At 41.0% G+C, this 19,009-nt stretch overlaps 3 protein-coding genes across 4 annotated transcripts in view; 1 reads left to right on the top strand and 2 right to left on the bottom strand.

Annotated features, from left to right (window-relative positions):
• The window catches only part of alg14 (ALG14 UDP-N-acetylglucosaminyltransferase subunit), a 149,649-nt gene extending 148,199 nt beyond the window's left edge, over window positions 1-1,450 (bottom strand). Inside the window, exons 1-2 of one of the 2 annotated variants that reach the window (XM_069512873.1) lie at window positions 1,115-1,450; window positions 264-415 (exon numbers count right to left, since the gene is read on the bottom strand). In XM_069512873.1, coding sequence (XP_069368974.1) covers window positions 264-415; window positions 1,115-1,256 — 294 coding nt within the window. In that variant the 5' untranslated portion in view covers window positions 1,257-1,450. The remainder of the gene's footprint in view (window positions 1-263; window positions 416-1,114) is intronic. The other variant, XM_020101411.2, reaches the window with a different exon arrangement.
• Window positions 1,451-2,425: 975 nt separating this feature from the next.
• Window positions 2,426-12,867, top strand: steap2 (STEAP family member 2, metalloreductase). Its single transcript, XM_020101408.2, has 6 exons — window positions 2,426-2,798; window positions 3,298-3,743; window positions 5,396-5,562; window positions 8,937-9,464; window positions 10,312-10,476; window positions 11,000-12,867. The coding sequence occupies exons 2-6, from the start codon at window positions 3,353-3,355 to the stop codon at window positions 11,291-11,293; spliced, it is 1,545 nt and encodes a 514-aa protein (XP_019956967.1). The 5' UTR covers window positions 2,426-2,798; window positions 3,298-3,352; the 3' UTR covers window positions 11,294-12,867.
• A 2,186-nt stretch (window positions 12,868-15,053) lies between these two features.
• mos (v-mos Moloney murine sarcoma viral oncogene homolog) lies at window positions 15,054-17,007 on the bottom strand. Its single transcript, XM_020101410.2, has one exon. The coding sequence runs from the start codon at window positions 16,738-16,740 to the stop codon at window positions 15,727-15,729; it is 1,014 nt and encodes a 337-aa protein (XP_019956969.1). The 5' UTR covers window positions 16,741-17,007; the 3' UTR covers window positions 15,054-15,726.
• Window positions 17,008-19,009: the final 2,002 nt, after the last annotated feature.

Raw genomic sequence — 19,009 nt, 5'->3', positions numbered from 1 at the left:
AAAATGTTTGGGGCCCTCAAAATCTCTTCTCATTTTGTTTTATTCATTTTTGCATCTGTTGCGTCTTCATCAGCCCACTCACTCACAGAAAGATCGCAGAAGCTCTTACATTTGTGTTCACATACACACATACACCATGAAAGCAGCTTTCCAGGCATTGTCTTTGGAACCAATTCATGATATAGATCAGGTTTGAGCAAAATCTGAGACAGTGCTGCCATCTGATAAAACATGGGAAGCCCAGAACATAGACAGCTGTGTACCTGCGACCCAGAGTCTGAGTGTTGTTTCGAGCTCTCAAATGTGCTGATTTTCTCCTCACTCATCTGGTCAGTGTCAGCAATGACATAGTGTCGAGGTGTGTAGGCCGCACACAGGCTCCCCATCAGCCGCAGGATCTCTGTGGTGTGACCACCTGGAAAAAACACAGGATATACTGTTGTTTTAGTAGGTTGACATATAACAAATTATTTATTCCAATCAACACCACAGATTCCTCAACATCTCAATAACAGATTATATCTTCAGATTAGCATCAAAGCCACATCAAAGCAGTGTTGGACCTCACTAATTCTCTCGAGACTGACAGGGAGCACATCTCCACAGCCAGGTCCTGATGTCTGGTAGAGACAGAGGAGCTTAATGTTTAGATGAATATGTAGAAGTCACATGGTAAGAATGAGCAGATAGATGTCCACGTTATTTGGACCGTGCAGTGCATCTCTTATCATTACTGTGACCAGAAAATATAACATCCCTGGTGTTTCTCACAGCGAAACTTTGAGGAGATGTGTGATTTGCTCTTGTTATGGACACGTGTTGTTTACTTGAGAGCAAAGGGGAAATAATACTTAAAAAATCCAATAACCCTGGAAGAGGTCTCGTTTAAACCCCCCTCATCCTCGCCGATGTTTTGGTACACTCCACATTACGTATGGTTGTTAGCATGGCTGCTAAGGAAGTCCCTTAATAGCACAACATGGAAACACATTCGGCTTGTCAGCGTTTGAGCTATAGAATCTGACAGCGGTGGGTGACGCGACTCACAAGAATGTGACTGTTTAGCTTCATCTAAGATGAGGACATGTGTCAAGTTAATGTCATAAAAAATCACCTGATCCTGCAACGACGAGAACAGCGATCGGACCTTTGCTTCCAGGTTTCAGCTCTGATCCAGTCTTCACAACTAAATATAACCGGATCATAAAACATAAACATATGAGCAGAACAGCAAAGGCAGCGCCTTCCAGGAACATTGCGGCGGATGTGTAGGAGCAAGTCAGACACTGTGCTTTGAATGGATATAGATCTTAGAGTTCAGGCACATTTCCCTGCTCAACTGTGTACAAATCCCTCCGCCCTCACCAGCACACTGCCCCCAGCTGTTCGTGGAGGGGAAATGCATCAATGCAATGTTTCTATTTACACTGCTGACACAAAACGTGTTGAGGTTGTGTTACGGCCCTTAGACAGAAATGACTACCTACCCTGTACACACACACACACACACACACACACACACACACACACACACACAAACCACACACACACACACACACTGTTGTTGGGGTTGGAGCAGACAGAAAGGCTTTGGTAACTCAGATCACCACTTATTTCAAATGTGCTTAAGAAGAGAACCATTTCAGAATCAAGTAGAAGGGAACTCTGAGAGTACATACTCCAGCCAAGGTTGATTCCCTGTAACACAATATTAAAGAACATGAAACAGCTAATGGGTTCTACCTTGGCCTGTACCCAACCCTAAAAGTTTAATTAAATTGGTAATTAAGTTAACAGACAGACAAACAGCAATGGCAATGTAGGCTCCATAACAAAGCCTCTTGCCTTGAGGTGGATCATGGTCTACAAATGCAGAAGACCATGTTAGGCTCAATATTCGATTAAATTAATTTATTTAATGTCATTAATAAGTTAGATTTGTCTTTTTAACAACCAGGACCATTTTCAGGATTTGTTTTATCCTCATGCACTGAGTGTAAGTATACATCTTAACATAGATCCAACATGTTCAGAAGAAAATACTGTCAGACAGTCAAAAATCCAGTGTCACACTGAAAGTAAACAAACCAGGTCATGTTGACTCAAGTTATGTTTCAAAGCTGTGTATTTTAGATATGATCTCAATAATGCTTTCAGTGGTAGAAGAGAGTGATGTCGTCCAAAGTCTTATGGAAAGATAACATGAATGGTTAGTCAACAAATATATTATGTATTTCTGAGCAGACATTCTTTGGTTGTGCAATAAACTTTCTGTTGCACTGTGGCTCTGATAATTTATGATATAATATAATATAATACATATGATACAATCTAAGATATTATATATCATCTCATATAATCTATTTTTCATATTATTTCTTTCTACATGTTAATTGTCTAGACTTAGGGTAGCTTCGTTGTTTTAGTTGTGTTATTGACATTTTTCTGATTATTTATGGATTTTATTTTGGTTGGAGAATTGCATTTATTTCCAGAGCAAAGCTGTTGTCTCCGACAGCTCATGAACGCAGCACGTGTCGAGACCGCGGAGGCTGAGCATCATCAGCAGCGGGAGGATGGACGGAGAAGCACGGCCGCTTCTGTGTGACTGACAGGTGGGTCACACAGTGTGTGGAGCCTCGGCGTGGACGGTCCATGTGTTTTCCTCTTCTCGCTGTGTTGTGCGGCTCCACAGTGGAACAGCAGCGGCCGCACTGCGGCGCTACAGGTGCACACAGGCTGCCCGTGCACACGCGGCCGTGTCCTTCACAAGAACACAAGGTCTCTGCAGACAGAAGGTCAGTATGACGAGACGCTACGTCTCCTGGTGGACGGATGACCTCTGATCACCGTCTAGCGAGCTGCTGCAGCACGTGATGGTAGCCACTGTAGGATGACCATGACACACACACACACCCACACACACAAGGTCTTTTTTTGCAATGAGCCATCACGAATACAAGGCATTTATGATTTAATAGATGATGATAAAATTATGCTAGTAAGATCAAGTCGGGTTGAGCAGGACACAATGGCTATTAACATTAGCCCTTTCTTAAAGTGTAAAGTTTTCTTGAGGTTATCTAAATGCACCACTTTATGATTTGTGCCACAGCCTTACATCAATCTGTTCAGAAGTGCAATGAATATGTGTAGCCAAGGTTAAAACTAGAAATTGAAATGAAAACCTGGCCTAAACTAATGCCTTCCTGTAATTGTGTGAAGGATGTCAAGAAAATATTCCTGAGAAAACCCAATAAATGTTGCAAAAATTCCATTTGTGCTTACCTCCTTCAGACCTACTGAAATCCTCCTTAGCCAAAAACCATAGAAGAAGTAACAGGGAGGAAGGATGGACTCTATCTCTATGATGGGTGGAAGCAGGAGCCAAATGTTCCTCACAGCCTCCTCCTCTCACCAGCTCCATCACACCCAGGCCTATTTCCTGCCCAACAGCGTTAAGAATGGAGTTGGAGACACTGGCACCACTTGTGTGTCTACCCAGCCTACAGTGGCCATCCTGGGCTCAGGTGACTTCTCCAAGAGCCTGACCAACCGCCTGCTGCGCCGTGGTTTCCACGTGGTGGTAGGGAGCCGCCATCCCAAACTGGCAGCCCAGTCATTTCCCCATGTGGTGGACGTGACACACCATGAAGACGCTGTGGGGAAAGCCAGTATCGTGTTCCTGGCAATCCGACGTGAGCATTACGCTGTCCTGTGGGACCTCAAACATCTACTGGAAGGTACCGACACACACTCAGAACATAGCCATCTAATTAAAGACACCTCTTCTTCACAGTCGACTGAAGTGCATAATCACATAACATACCTTTGACTACAGTAATGGAAAAGCTAACTGAAGATCATTCAAGAAAAAGACATGTTAAATGGACATGCTAACTATGATGAGTTGGAGCTGTATTAATTATTAACTATGATGAATTTGAGCTATATTAAAGAAAGGTTCAGATTTTTGGCCACTGTAATCATTCCCTCTGTCTGCGTTGGCTTTGAAGTGATCCCTCTCCAATATGATTCTAATGTCAGAAACTAGAGGGCACAAAGAGGGGGGTTGTTACTAATAAGACAAACTGTGGTAGACGTCCATTCAATTCCTTCACCGAGATGGTTAGGTTTAAGTCTCATATAAGCTTCTAATTTGCTTTGTTTTTTTTCCCTGGGACAAAAACAATGAACAGACACAGACTCTTCTCAATTTTGTTTTCACTTCACCTCTTTACTTTACACTCTATTGCTTTTTCTACTATTATACACTTAGTTAGTTCTTGTCATCTTTCCTTTTTAAAAGTCTTACCATTCAAGTTTATCTATAGAATTACTTTTTCCTATACCCACAAGTAACTTTACTGTGCAATATTTTATTTTCTTAAATCAACAGCCAGCTGATCAGAAGTATACTGCAACAAATGCTTTTTTTGTATTAATCTTTTTAAATTGATAAGTTTCATAATTACTTTGTTTTTTGTGTAGTAAGACCAGTCCCAATGTCTCCCAGAGTTTGTATGACACTGTCGAGCATAGAACTTACTTAATCAGTGCCAGTTCCAATACCAGCCCATCAGCATGCCTGCTCCATCCCAGTGCTCTGGGAGAGAGAGAGCCTGCAGACAAGGCCTCAACCTGAACAACTGAGACCACTGCTAGAACTCGCTGCTGAACAACTGATGTTGTCTCAATGAGAAACCACCGATGTGCTTTTTATTCCATTGCTATTAATCCAAATCCATTCTGTTTTGCATATTCTTGAGTTATCCTTGTAAATATTTCCCTCTGTGGTAGATAGTCAATGAATATCATATGTTTGTACCTGGTTGTTGCCTTCGTGTTCTTTTGAAGTCAAGAAGGAGATCCACTGAATTGAGAATTCATGACTTCTGGTTTGAGACTGACTGAAATTACATACATTTACTGCAATAGGAGCCTCTGTGCCTCTGTTTCATAGCGAGTGCAAATTCATCCGAATACTACAACCTGTATCATTCCATTAATTTTTTGTATTGCATCTTTTACTGTGATCTACTATGTACTGCACAGAAATGGAAAGAGGGGATGTTCAGTGTATCCCTTTTTGCTGTTTGTATGTGTATTTACTTAAATTAGGATACAATCTCTTATTTTATTTTATTTTTTTCATTTTTCCTCTCTTTCTCTATGGAAGTAAAGGCTGTGTTGATGCCTCCTGTCTTTAAAACAACATACTTGACAAAAAAAATGAGGTCCTCATTTGTCTTCTAACAATACTAATTATTGTGTCGATTATAGTCCTGATATTGGCTTTACTGAAGCAACTAATAAAATGTGCAAGATGAGCTAAAAATGACAGATTTAATGTCATTAATGGCAGAATCATGTGTTTTGCATTATCATCCTACAGGAAAGATCCTGGTGGATGTGAGTAATAACAGGAGGGTGAACCAGTATCCAGAGTCAAACGCTGAATATCTGGCTTCACTGCTGCCGGACTCTATAGTGGTCAAAGGCTTCAACGTCATCTCAGCATGGGCCATGCAGCAGAGCTGCCCTAAAGATGCCAGCACACAGGTACAAAAGTCAAACACATTCTGCTCTCTGAAATCACAACTACAAAAACGTATCACAAAGGTTAACATACAGGCTTCTTGTGGAGATTTCAGTGGCAATATACAGCTCACCTTCATCAGTAATCAATGGAATTCAGATGTTATTGAGTTGGATCAGTCACTCAAGTCACATTAGTCTGGGCCTTTATTCAGGTGATCTCTCAGAACTGAGGCTCTGTATTAATGTCTGTCTCTGGTGAACAGCAGTAGGCAGCTCTAAGTTTAGGTGTGAACACACCCAAGACACACAGAGAACATGTTTGAGATCCAATACCATTCAGAGGTGGTGGACACATGTAGCACATTCTTTAAAAATGTCTACACCTCTCAGTGTCTCACATACAATAATTAGTTATACCCACTGCGACAAGATTAACACTGACTGACACATAATGACTTCAAATGATTAAAGCTTATTTGCATCTCATACATATATTCATACACAGACTCACTCCCATTGATAATGGACACATGTGTACAGTCTGAATAAAAAGACAATCATTTGGTCTATGTGAACAGAAATTATTCATATATTTATTTGCATATCGAGGGAAAGTGAGATCGGATAACTGGTGACACATTCTATTACCAGGTGTGAACCAACGTAGAGCCAAACACATGCGATCGATCGGATGACTGAAGACACGTTAATGCAGATCTTAACGTGGCTCGTAAACACAAGGCTCTGCTCATCACCTGGGCAAAAACATCCCTGTGGTGGAGCAGGGTGGTGGCAGCATCATGCTTAGGGAGGCTTTAGTGGAGTTTGTATGTTCTCCCTGTGCGTGCCTTGGAAATCTGCAGGTAGCTTCCTCCCACAGTCCAGAGAAAATGCTGTATTTAGGGGGAGATAGTAATTTCTCTCTCTGTATGAATGTCCTACTGGATCGTTATCTAGTCGTTCACTAACTTCCAGGGCACAAGACAAGAGACTAAATTAGCTGTCTATGAAAACTAGTGGGGAATGGTCAAAGGTCATGGACCAGGAGTGTTGAGAGAAATATCAATTACCTTGATCACATGATGATACCTGAGACAGCTACATGACAATTTAGAAACCTCCATCACCAAAGGACTGTTTCATTGAAAAGTAGACACACATTGAAATTGGATTATTTTGTCAAACTTCTTTCTATTCCATCGATCATCATATTTAGGTCACATGCATTTGTTTCAGTAAACGGTGAAATAAAAAGGCTAAAAAGGTCTGTGTTTTATGATGACAGCCTCTTCTAATTTTGGCACAGATTACACAATGCAGGACACTCATAACAATAGAGCTCCTGGCTGTAAAATAAATCCTGAAATAATCCCCCAACTAGTCAGCTGTCTTTATCCGTGGTTTGTATCATAAAAGACGCCATGAAGACACTTCTTAAAGCTCAGGTTAACAGCACATAGGGTAGTGAGGAATGTCATGGTGGACCATTGATTTCAGAAATAATATTGCTGAAACAAAAAGATAATTAATTTAATTTGAATCAATTTGAAAAGGAAGACAGCTGTTATTGTTAACCTATCCACACCTCATAGACAACCATATGATGAAAGGTTGTGGATGGCCCCACTGGGTCACAAGCCAACAAGATGACACTACTGCTGTAGATTTTAGATAACTATAAACTCAATGGATAACTAAATGGATGAACGAATATTTCTAAAAGATAAAATTAAAAGACAAGTAGAAGAAACCTGAAATCCTAAAGTCAGCCTTGAAGCAAAATACACAATTTTGAAATAATCTTCGAAAATGAAATCTGACGTTACAAACCTTATAATCTTATATTCAGGTCTAAGTTTCGAGTCCTGTGATGGGCATACTTTCCTTTCCTTAGAATCAAAGCCAAAGTAAAAGTATTTATAAATTGAATATTACAATCACTGCATTTGGTTGTATGCCTCCGACAAGCTGTCAAATTTCCGTTTACATACATTTCTTTTCAGACATAGTGAAAACATAATTATATAGAATTATAATAAAGGTATGAAGTGTGTTTTGTTGGTGAAATGGAAGTAAAGTATTTTATAGTATATTTATGACTCCAGTTAATCATTTCCAGTGAGAGACATACTGACTAGTGGTATATAAATAAATCTGATTAGACTTGACTTTGAACGTTTTCTTTTATCTTGTTCTGTTGTATGTTCACTGTTTTCATGTGTAAACTCAGGGAGGGAGAAAACAGTGTTAGATTCCTTGTGTGTGACCTATGACCCCCAAATTGTCATGAGTTTATTCTTGATTATTGAAGCGAACATTTCTGCCAAATTTCAATTTTAGAACATAGGACCAGGTGGAAAATATCTACTACTGCCAGAACCAAGATGGCAGACTACATTGTGAACTCCCTTGTGAACTATTTGCTTTCAAGAACACTGCTGCTGGTTTATTGGAGGTTCACAGCAAAAGCTCAAAGAAAACGAGTGTAGCCTTTGTCAGTTCTGTCCTAGGGAACACACTTATGCACAGCTCCACTTTCTTTTGTATTTTACTTGACATGTGTAAATGGTAAATGGTTTGTATTTATGTAGTGCTTTTCTAGTCTTGATGACCACTTAAAGCACTTTACACTACAGTATCATATGTATTTTTATTATTGTTCTTATTGTTATAAGTAATTATCAGTAGGTTTTTTATCTTATAGTATGTATTCTATGTATTATATTTTTTATTTTAATTGTACTATTGTAATTTTATACACACATAACTGTTTTTCTTTTAGGGGAAATATTCTGTATTTATTTCAATCAATCAATTGTTTTTTATTTTCTCAGAACTTCCTGACCTCCCTACCTGGTCTGTGATCTCAGACCACATTGGTTACCACTGATGACAATCTGACTTAATCTGACTTAAACAGCTGACAGATATATAGTTTACATAGTTACAGTAAAACGTTCCAGGTCCTGTTTCCTAAAATAGCTAGTTTCTGTAGTTTGCAATAATTGTTGCTCATTTGTTCTTCACTACTCTCAGCAGTGGGTTACTCCATGTTTTTGCTCTGGTGAGTATTTCTGGCAGCTGTAGAGGGAATGCTATCGATAGTAAAGTGCAGGTGTGAAATGGGGAGAGAGAATGGGGAAAGGTGGGAACTGAACTTATATACGTGGTGCCCACACTACCAGGTGAGCAAGCGTGCACCCCTATAAGTCAACATACTTTTCATGGTAATTATAGGGCATGTTACCCAGTGCAACACTGTGGCTCTTTGAGGAGTTCAGTGGCACACAGAAGTATGTAATTAACAATACTGTATGTAAATGTCCTCTCTCCTCGGTTCAATACCTTCTGCTTTTCTAACCAGTCCTCTCCTCTGTACTCCTGGCTCTGCGTAGGTGTTCATCTGCAGTGACTCAGTGGAGGCTCGACAGCAAATTATGGAGTTAGCCCGCCAGCTTAACTTCCAGCCCATGGATATGGGCACCCTGTCTTCTTCAAGGGACATTGAGAACATGCCCATACAGTTATTTCCTGGTTGGAGGGGCCCAGTCCTCGCTGCTGTGGCCCTCTCTATCTTTTTTTTCGCTTACTCTTTTGTACGAGATATCATCCACCCATATGTGAAATACAAGCAGAGTGACTTTTACAAGATCCCCATTGAGATAGTCAATCGGACACTGCCCACTGTTGCTATCACTCTTTTGGCCCTTGTGTACCTGGCAGGCCAGCTGGCTGCTGCCCACCAGCTCTACTACGGTACTAAGTACAGACATTTCCCACATTGGCTGGAGGGCTGGCTGCAGAGCCGGAAACAGATGGGCCTCCTCAGCTTCTTTCTGGCAGCTGTGCACGTTCTCTACAGCCTCTGTCTGCCCATGAGGAGATCTGAGAGGTACCTGATGCTCAACACTGCCTACCAGCAGGTCAGTAGAACAAAGGGCAACTGACAGTATGTCCACATTCATACTCATAAATTTGATCTCCCAGCACATAAATCTGGCATGGAATATTTTGAGAAATGTAATCATTTTTTTCCAGCTAATACATCTGAACATGTATCTTTTTCCTGTTGAGGGTGAAGAGGATGTTGCACCTTATTAAGCCCCATGAGACAAAGGGTTAGGGTTAGGGTTGAACTAATTTCAATCTAATCAAGTTATTTTTAAAAGTCAAGGGTGTGTTCAACATTAGGCTTACTGAAACTCAACTATCTGGAAAATAATTCATCATTGTAAGAACTTCTAAAACCTTTCCCTTGTCAAGCATGGATTTGGCTTTTTTTCCAGGATATTCAATATTGATATTTGATATTTTTCCTTGATCATCCTTAAAACATGTGGAGATGTTCCTGTATGATATAAACATGAAATGCACTAAAAGTTGTAATGTGCAAATATTATTGTGTATATTTATATATGTATATATATAAAATACTATCCCTAAGCCTAACCCAATACTATCCAATATATTATACTAACACTTAATATTATTCTGTCTACATGCCCATCAGGTTAGTTTCCTTGTCCCCAGGTCAGAACACAGCTCATTGGCTTGAATTTATATTACTGATGCAAAATATACAACTTATTGATATAAGAGCTTTGAGATGGGTCCAGTTTTATATATAGATGTGGTTACAGGAGGTCAATAGAGTCAAAGCAGCTCCTCTTTGTCCCAGGCATGTCTTGCAGGTTGATTTGGCCATGCATCAAAACAAGTGATAGGTGATCACTGTGATAATTCTATAATGAGCATCTTCTGTGTTGTCAGGTCCATGCTAACGTGGAGAATGCGTGGAATGAGGAGGAGGTGTGGAGGGTGGAGATGTATGTTTCCTTTGGGATCATGAGTCTTGGGCTCCTCTCACTTTTGGCCATCACCTCCATTCCATCCGTCCACAGTATGCTCAACTGGAGGGAGTTCAGCTTTATACAGGTATGAATATTAAATCCAGAGGTGTGACAGTGGCTTTCCTCAGAGGATGGAAACGCTCTAAAAATAAGTGAAATGTTACCAGAGCTGCAGAATCCATGAGATTTGTTGCTTCAGTCAAAATAATCACATGATTCTGCAGAAACAGTCTTTTTCCCTATTTGTCTTCAATGAACATTAAAGATAATGATATTGTGTGACAGATTGTATGACTGAATTAGAAAATATGTGTATCATGTCAAAGCCAGTTTTAAATACCTATAACTGCTAAGCATGTCAGCGAGCTGTCAAACTACAATAACTTCCACTTGTTGTTTGTGCACCAGCATTGATCTGATATAAACAGTAAAGGTTATGAGAACAACAGGAATAATTTACAAAGATGGCCAAACTGCAAAGGGAACACTGGATTTTTGTTACACAAAGTGTACCAGGAGTTGTGTGTCTCAAGTGGAGGGCATGGCTGTACGATCATAGCAGTTGTTACATGTGCGCACCATCACACGTCTCTCTGTTTTTGCTCTAGTCCACTCTGGGCTACATTGCCCTGCTCATTGCCACCTTCCATGGTCTGCTGTTTGGCTGGAAGCGGGCCTTTGAGGAGGAGGCCTACCGTTTCTACCTGCCCCCCAGCTTCGTGGTGGCCCTGGCCCTGCCGGTGTGTGTGATCCTGGGAAAGGTGGTGATTCTGCTTCCCTGTGTTGCCTGCAAGCTCCATCGGATCCGCCGAGGAATGGATAGCTGTCAGTACCGGTGCCAGCGCCTGGAGCCAGTGGGTTCAGCTGCCCATGTTTCACCTGAGAGAGTCACCATCATGTGATCACTGCAGCACAGAGCCTTCTGCTCCTTTGCTGAGGGTTTTACACATACAGCCACATGCCATATAAACAAACAAAGATGTAAAAGTAAATTGTTCTCACTTTTTTGTTGTGAACAGTGTTTCCTGACATGTGAATTGCGTACTTGTGTGGATGTGTTCCAGATGTTTGCCCAAACTGTAAAACTGAATATTATTTCCTCGACATTGTCCTATCAATATGCTCCAAGTACCTGCCAACATTTTCAACCTGTCCTTTAGTGTTGCCAGACAATTCACTCAGACACACATTCGTCATTAATGAAAAGGGTAAGACTGCAAATTGTCCACGCTTTACTAGTTCTACTAGTTCTGCTTGTGAAAGCAATAGTAACCCCAATGATGTCACAGGGTGGAGACAAGAGATTTAACAAAGATTTGTGTTTACCAGTCAGGGACGTTTAATGAAAAGACACTGCTGAGTCTCTCTTCTGATTGGGAAACTTTTCTGAGTGATGTATCGGCCTGTCACAGGTAAAACATCATAATCTACAACTGCAGTTTGATAAAACTCATGGAAACAATGGTCAGTGCTTAGAAATATCTCATTTTCTACAATGTTCAATCAATCAATCAATCAAATTTATTTATCACAACAAACAGTTGTCTCAGGGTGCTGCACAAAAGTCCAAGATCTTAAGAAAGACAAAATCCAACTTGTTCCACACCGAGCTAGCATGAGCAACAGCGGGGAGGAAAAACTACCAGGTGGAAGAACCCTCCAGCAGAACCGGGCTCGGTGTGGATGGCCTCTGCCAGGACTGGTTGGGGTGAGTAGAGAAAAAAAAATAGGGGAACAAAAGGAAATAAAGCCCGGGAATCTCAACGTGGATGTTGGCATGGTCTTCCAAGGGCGTGTTGGTCCCCCCGGGCACTCCTGCCTCCCTCATGTTGAACCTTTAGTTATGAACAGTACTAGTATTTCTACTTGAAGTTTGACACATTTCTTTTCAGTAATGTTTTTCATTCTTACAACCTCAATAATTTCATACTGAATTGGAATATGTGTAAGTAGAAGAAATCTTTTTCTTTCTTTTTTTTAAGTTTGAGTGCATTACTAGTTATTATCTCATTCTGCTTAACTTGTTCTCATTTTTACAAAGATGTCAACAAACGTTTTAAGTTATTTGTTGATTCTGCATTATAACTTTGTTGCTATGGTTTTTCTGCCCTTCGTGACTGTGTTACTGTAACGGTTAATATTGTGTCTATCTGTCATGTTCTAATCAGTGAGATCCATGGCTTCAATTGACAATTCATGTTTGTACACCCTGCAGCAGCAGTCTTAATGGTGAAGATATTTGTGTCGCTTGCCATGTGTTGCTAGTACAATGCCAGTACAGTTAGTCATGCTGCTTAGTCAAAAACAGTGTCAGGGCAACATCAGTTTGTCTCATCATCGTACAGGTAAGGTCTGATCATTTTCACTGTGTAAGATGTGTGTGACTTTTCCATCAGCGCCGTTGGGTGTAATGCTGATGTTAATCTCTTATGTTCAATGTGCTGCATCAACTTGAATAAAGTATGTCACAAAAATACTTTTAATGAATAAGTTCACCTTCCTTCAACCCAAAAACTTTGGACTTGCTCTGCCTCACTAAATAAAGTGATGTTCACTCTGGTGGATCATCAATCTAAAGCATCTATTTTACATCTGCAGGTATATTCTCTCACTTGAAATAAGTAAAAATCATTGACTGCCTTGCTGTAATACAGTACCAAATATTTTAGAGCCTGCTCTTGCCAATTAATTAATCAGCCATACATTTATAGAATAGAATAGAATGCCTTTAATGTCATCACACAATGAAGCATGGCGAAATTACAGCAGCTACCACTGAAAGGTGCATTCAGTAAAAAAGAAACAAAAAATATAAAAATAAACATGTTTACAGGAAAAAGGGGTAGTTGTGGTTGGATAGAAAAAAACTTTTTTTTTTAGTTCAGTGTTCCGACAGCCCATGCATAGAAGCTGTTCCTCATTCTATTTGTTCTGCATTTTAATGCATTCATTGTCTAATACACACTTTACAGCTGACTGTCAAGTTTCAAGTTTATTCACGTCATTCCAGCCATATCTGTAACAAATACAGTGGAATGAATTTGTGTTTCTCAGGATCTGTGAGCACATAAAACAATACAAAAAAGCAACAATTTGTGTGCAATAATCTTAAAGTGCAATCTAGTGCCTGAGTTAAATGATAAAAAATTATGAAAAATATAAAAGTTGGCATTATAAATACAGGATTAAAAGTAAATGTAGCTTATTGTGCAAGGGTTTAGCAGTCTTATGGCCTTTTGCAAACTCTGGCTGTTTTTGCTTTCCTGGTGTGATATCTCCTGATGCAACACATCAAAGAGTCATTGAAAGTGGTGGGAGGAGTCTCTCAATGATGTTGAGAGATGATGATGTTCCATCGTCAGTACCGATGAGTCCTACCAATGTTGTCATCTGCAAATTTGATGAGCTGGTTTGAGTTGAATTTGGTAGTGTAGTCAAATGTGAATGAATGACAATCAGAGTCTGTCTGACAAAAAGTCAAAATCCATTTGCAGAGGGAGCTTCTTAAAAGCTGCTGTAGGATGATAGTCAATGAACAGTATCCAGGCACTGGTTGGCGAGGTATGCATACTGGAACAGAATTTGCGAGGATGAGACATTTAGGCAAAAAAAATGGTGTACATGGCAGTTGTGGCTGAGCGGTTGTACTCTAACCAGAAAGTTGTCAGTTCGATCCCAAGTCTTCCCCATCTGCATGCCTAAGTGTCCTTGGGCAAGATGCTTAAACCCAAATGAGCCCCTCATAGAACACAGATGCACTGTGTGTGAATGGCAATGACTCAAATGGCTTTGAGTGATCATCAAGACTAGACAAGCTCTATATAAATATAAACCATTTAAAACCATTGCAAGTCGAATTTGAATGTCAGGGCTTCAGACACTTGGATGACACCACAGGAGCAGTATGGAGGCATATAACATTTTTTTCAGTTGTTTTTTTTTTACATTTGAAGGGGTCATCATTTACTTCAATTGCATTGAATTTGGCTACAATACTTTTACAATACCCTGAAACTCCAAAAGTGTTTTGAGCATCTTCTGTGTTGTCAGGTCCATGCTAACGTGGAGACCACTTCATCCACCCCTCCATCGGCATAGTGGTGAGTAGATGAGTGAATGTTTTCGTTTGTGGGTGAACTATCCCCTTAACACATCTATCCATTCATCATCTCTCTTATGGGTTCATGTGCATGGGAGCTGGAGTCAAACCTCGCTGACATTAGGCAAGAGGCAGGGACAGGTCATCAGTCTAACCACATCTGTATCACTTCTGAAGTTTGAGAATACTTCCATCTTGCAGGTTCTAATACAATCACTAAGATAAAGAGTGTTTTCAATTTTTAACTTGACTTATGTGCTTTATTTATAAAAACAATTAAATCTATATGATCTGGATAACTTTGCAAAGTAAAAAGAATGGAACAGGCTCTGTTTACATTACCATTATTTTTTATCTTTTAGCAAGATGGTCATGGGTTGGAATACACATGAATATCTGGGTTCTCCACATGCCATGTCATGTTTCCTCCCACAGTTCAAATGCAGGTCAGGTTAACTAGAAACTTGAAAATGCATCAGCGTATGTCTGCCTGAACATATTGGTCCTGACAACCTGGTGACCCGTCTTCATGATGTGTAAAAAGCTGCGAAGCAAAACACATGTATAGTATAAAAATAATTTTAATGAAAACCCATCGCTTAAATCTCAGTACAATCATTGTGGCAAATAAAAGTCAATCCACAGCACATCTGATTCCAAAACTTAAGAAATAAACAGATATAAAACAAAGTCAGAACTTTCACAGTAACTATACACACACTTTTTATACAGTTTGTGAGATGAGGTGCTGGCAAACTGTAAACTTTAACCTCTTAATGTAAAATGTAGTTTATTGAACTAATGGGCCGAGTTGCATCTCAATCCAAGAAAGTTATTTTTCTTCATAAAGAGATCTGCCTTCTTTCAACACACTAACCACATTGGAACAAAGTGCAGCAGTTGATTTCATAGAAATACTTAAAATGAACTGTACAATACATTTTACAATTGCAACCAAAAATGCATTAAGGTGGAATTTGCGATGGAACAAAATGTCTGCTGTGTTTTAAATCAGTGGCGGCTAAAACGAGTTGTGCAATGTGCATGTCATCTCACAATATTTACTGAGGCAGATAAACAAGTAGGCACTTAATTCCACACTTTTTCCCCAATGGGATTCGGCGTAAAGGTGGGTCCACTGCTTGGTCCTGAAAAACTACTAAAACGTTTCTAAAACCGTCCCACTGAATCGAACCCTCAGCAGCCGGTGCATGTGCACCAGCGGTAAAAATCGAGTCATATCTGGGAGCGCACCTGCTCCAGGTATGGCAGCAGCTCTTGAGCACTGGGTCTGCATGTGGCCTCTCCGCTCCAGCACCGGCTCAACAGAGTGCTACACAGTCGCCCCTGCTCCGAGCGGAACACCGGGTAGTCCTGCACAGACGGCCGCAGATTGTACGCCACCATCGCATAGACCACGTATTGCCTGTCGCCAGTGTAGGGCTGCTCTCTGGTGATCAGCTGCCACAGGGTGATCCCGAAGGAGAAGATGTCCGCTTTAGGAGACACCTCCTCGCCCTTAAGCAGCTCAGGGGCCCTGTGCGTGTACGTACCGCCCATGTGGCTCAGGTGGGGGGCGATGGTGCTCGTCTCACACCCACGGTCCAGTTTGAGAGAGCAGCCGAAATCAACGATTTTGCAGACGTCTTCATTGGACACCAGCACGTTGGCTGGCTTTATGTCCAGATGCACAACGCTGTGCGAGTGAAGGAACCGCAGGCCTTGCGCGATGTCCGTGGAGTACCTGAGCCAGCGGTCCTCCCCCAGCTCTTCACAGCCGTAGATGATCTGTTGCAGATTCCTGCTCCCAACAAACTCCATCAGGATCGTCCCGATGCTGCTCTCATCTCCAAAATCCGCCGGGACGCAGGTGGTGGCCGCGATGACGCGCACGACGTTTCTGTGGCGCAGGTGTGCCGCGTTCAGCTCGGCCCAGAAGCTCTGTCGGGACGCCAGCTTGTTCTTTGTGCATTTCTTGACTTTCTTCAGCGCGACGGTGTCCCCGAGGTACTCCGCCTTGTAGACGGAGCCGAATCCCCCGGAGCCCACTGGCTGCATGGACCGCAGCTCCTTCCAGTGGATCACAGAGGACCAGAGCCTGCTGGCCACTCTACCGTGCAGCCGCTGGACGGGAACCTGTAAGGTGGAGCCGTGCGAGTGTTTGGTCAGTGGGCTGCTGCAGGTCCCGATGTCCAGAAAGGGGTAGATGTCTTTGGGGAGCAGGCGGGTCACAGGGATCGGAGAGGGCATCGTGCATATTAGAGTCAGCCCGTGCAGTCTGAAGTCTGCAGCTGACTGAACAGAAGCTCCTCAGCCTCACCGCTTTTGTGCACACGCACAAACACAGCCGCGCAGCCACACTGCCACTTAGTGTTGTGGAGTATGTAATGCTTTCTGTTTGGGTTCAACGGGTTCATCCCAATGGTTCAACTCAGTTTACTCAGTCTGCAGCAAGGGGAGGATGGGTAATATGAGCCACTTTTTGCATTCTGTTTGAGGTGAAGCACAATAATATTTATGTGTGTCCAAAAGTAACTACCATGTGCATGCCACTGCTACATCAGCAGCTTACTGGACAACTTTGTGCAGTGTACCGTTTTAGAGGTGGACAGAGATTTGGCATTGTTCAGCATGAGGCTGGGGGAGGGAGCTCCACTGGGAAACATGTTACACAGCTCAGAGCCTGTATTTGTCCTGCTCAGTGTGTTTCACTGAGACTTTCCCAGCATGCATGAGCAAATGATCACATTCTAACAGCTACGTCAGTGCACAGCAGTGTTGATAACACAGGACAGGGCACAATGTGTGGCATCATCTGTCCGTCTGTTCATGATAAACTGTGTCACTCTTCAATTCTGTTCCCCTGCGAACAATCCTTGAAACTTCAAAACAGGCTTTGAGATGACGTGCAGTGTCTTTGTTCTGCACAGGCCGAGCTGTCCTCAAAATTTGAGATCTTCTCCAGTCTCCACAAAAATAAGTGGAGTTATTGCTTAGGTGACACAAGCTTGACTGTGGATACACAGAGACAACAGAGAGGGCAAGAGGGAGAATGACAGATGTTTACAGGGTAAGATGTATTGATTTTGACTCAGAGACAGCTAAACAGGGCTGTGTACACATTACCTGCCAGACTGGTCACCTGCCATGCTGTTAGAGAATTTTAAGGGGTTTGTTTAGACTCATCATATGACCAAATAATTACTGACTTCAATATAAACGACTGCCATAAACATATACACAATGTGGAAAAGATATTTCTATAGTTTTTTTCCTGTAGCACAGTAAATAAAACTTAGTGTACAGTATGAGCAATGCATTACCTTTCTTAGTTCAAGTTCTGTTTTCTCATGATCTATATCCAGTCTACTTGAATTTAATACATGTCTGAATTGTTCAGTAAAACATTGCCATTTAGGATTGGTACACCTCAACTTTAGAAAACCACTCTCTTAAACACACAAGCCAGGAACATGTATACATAGTTCAATGTTGGAAAGTGAAGATTAAAAATACACTGCAAAAACAGCCCAACTAGAAATAAGTCAAATAGCCTATGGCTATGGCTCAAGGGGTAGAACAGGCCATACTCTAACCAGAAAGTTGGCAGTTCGATCCCAGACCTCCCTGATGCCTGCCCATAGATGCACTGTATGAATGTGTGGGTGAAAGGGTGCATGGCAGAGAACTGTACTGTAAAGTGCTTTGAGTGGTCATCAAGAGCAGAAAAGTGCTGTATAAATACAGACCGTTTACCAGTTTATCAAGAAACAAATCTGCCAACAGGGAGTGATGCTTTTGCTTTACTATAAAATTCTTACGGTTAGCATTAAATTACAGGCACAGAAAGCTTGTAATGAACCTTAAAACTAGATACAAATGCCAAATATGTAAACAAGATCTGTTCATTATATGCAATGAAAACTCACTTATTTAAGAAAAGCTTAGTTTAAATTAGTATTTTGGTCTTTTAATTGAACTGACAAGCGTGTAACACTTAATCTGAGATCAATAATTATCCCGCTTCTTTGGACATTCAGGACCATATCATTCAGAACAAGACCGCTTTCTCCATATTCATACAGACCATAGAAATTCATATCAATCATTAACAGACTGAGAAGCAATTTAAGTCAAGACTTATTCCCAGCAGTCAAAAATGAATAGTGCAGTGTTTTTAGGTGTATATTTAGACCAGTTCTCTTAATATGTGAAATGTGAAGCAGCAGATTTTGTTCTGTCAGTCAAATAGATGAACCAACTCAAATGAATGTCATTTCAAAACATTCTGAAATTAAGAAGTTGTGTATGTGGCTTTACTTTTAAAATAAGGAAGCTCGGCTGATTTACGCACCATTGTTATAGCTTGTTCCTGGTTAATATTTGCTCAAAGTTCATTTTTCTTAATGTGTACTGCATGGTAAATAGTGTATGCTAAATTGTAATAAGGAAAAAAGTAAGTAAGTAAATAAGGTAATAATAAAATAATAGGGATATGTGGATAAAAGATACATTGCGC

This window comes from Paralichthys olivaceus, chromosome 17 (genome assembly GCF_024713975.1).
Source record: "Paralichthys olivaceus isolate ysfri-2021 chromosome 17, ASM2471397v2, whole genome shotgun sequence".
Classification (NCBI taxonomy): domain Eukaryota; kingdom Metazoa; phylum Chordata; class Actinopteri; order Pleuronectiformes; family Paralichthyidae; genus Paralichthys; species Paralichthys olivaceus.
The sequence above is the reverse complement of the archived record's forward strand: the minus strand, read 5'-3'. Positions and strand labels throughout refer to the sequence as shown.

Bases quoted from the DNA above. Each gene is read 5' to 3' on its own strand.
- steap2 (XM_020101408.2), top strand. From the start codon at position 3,353: ATGGACTCTATCTCTATGATGGGTGGAAGCAGGAGCCAAATGTTCCTC. The intron at 5,563-8,936 runs GTACAAAAGTCA...GGCTCTGCGTAG, and splicing joins CTAAAGATGCCAGCACACAG to GTGTTCATCTGCAGTGACTC. The intron at 10,477-10,999 runs GTATGAATATTA...TTTTTGCTCTAG, and splicing joins GGGAGTTCAGCTTTATACAG to TCCACTCTGGGCTACATTGC.
- mos (XM_020101410.2), bottom strand. From the start codon at position 16,740: ATGCCCTCTCCGATCCCTGTGACCCGCCTGCTCCCCAAAGACATCTAC.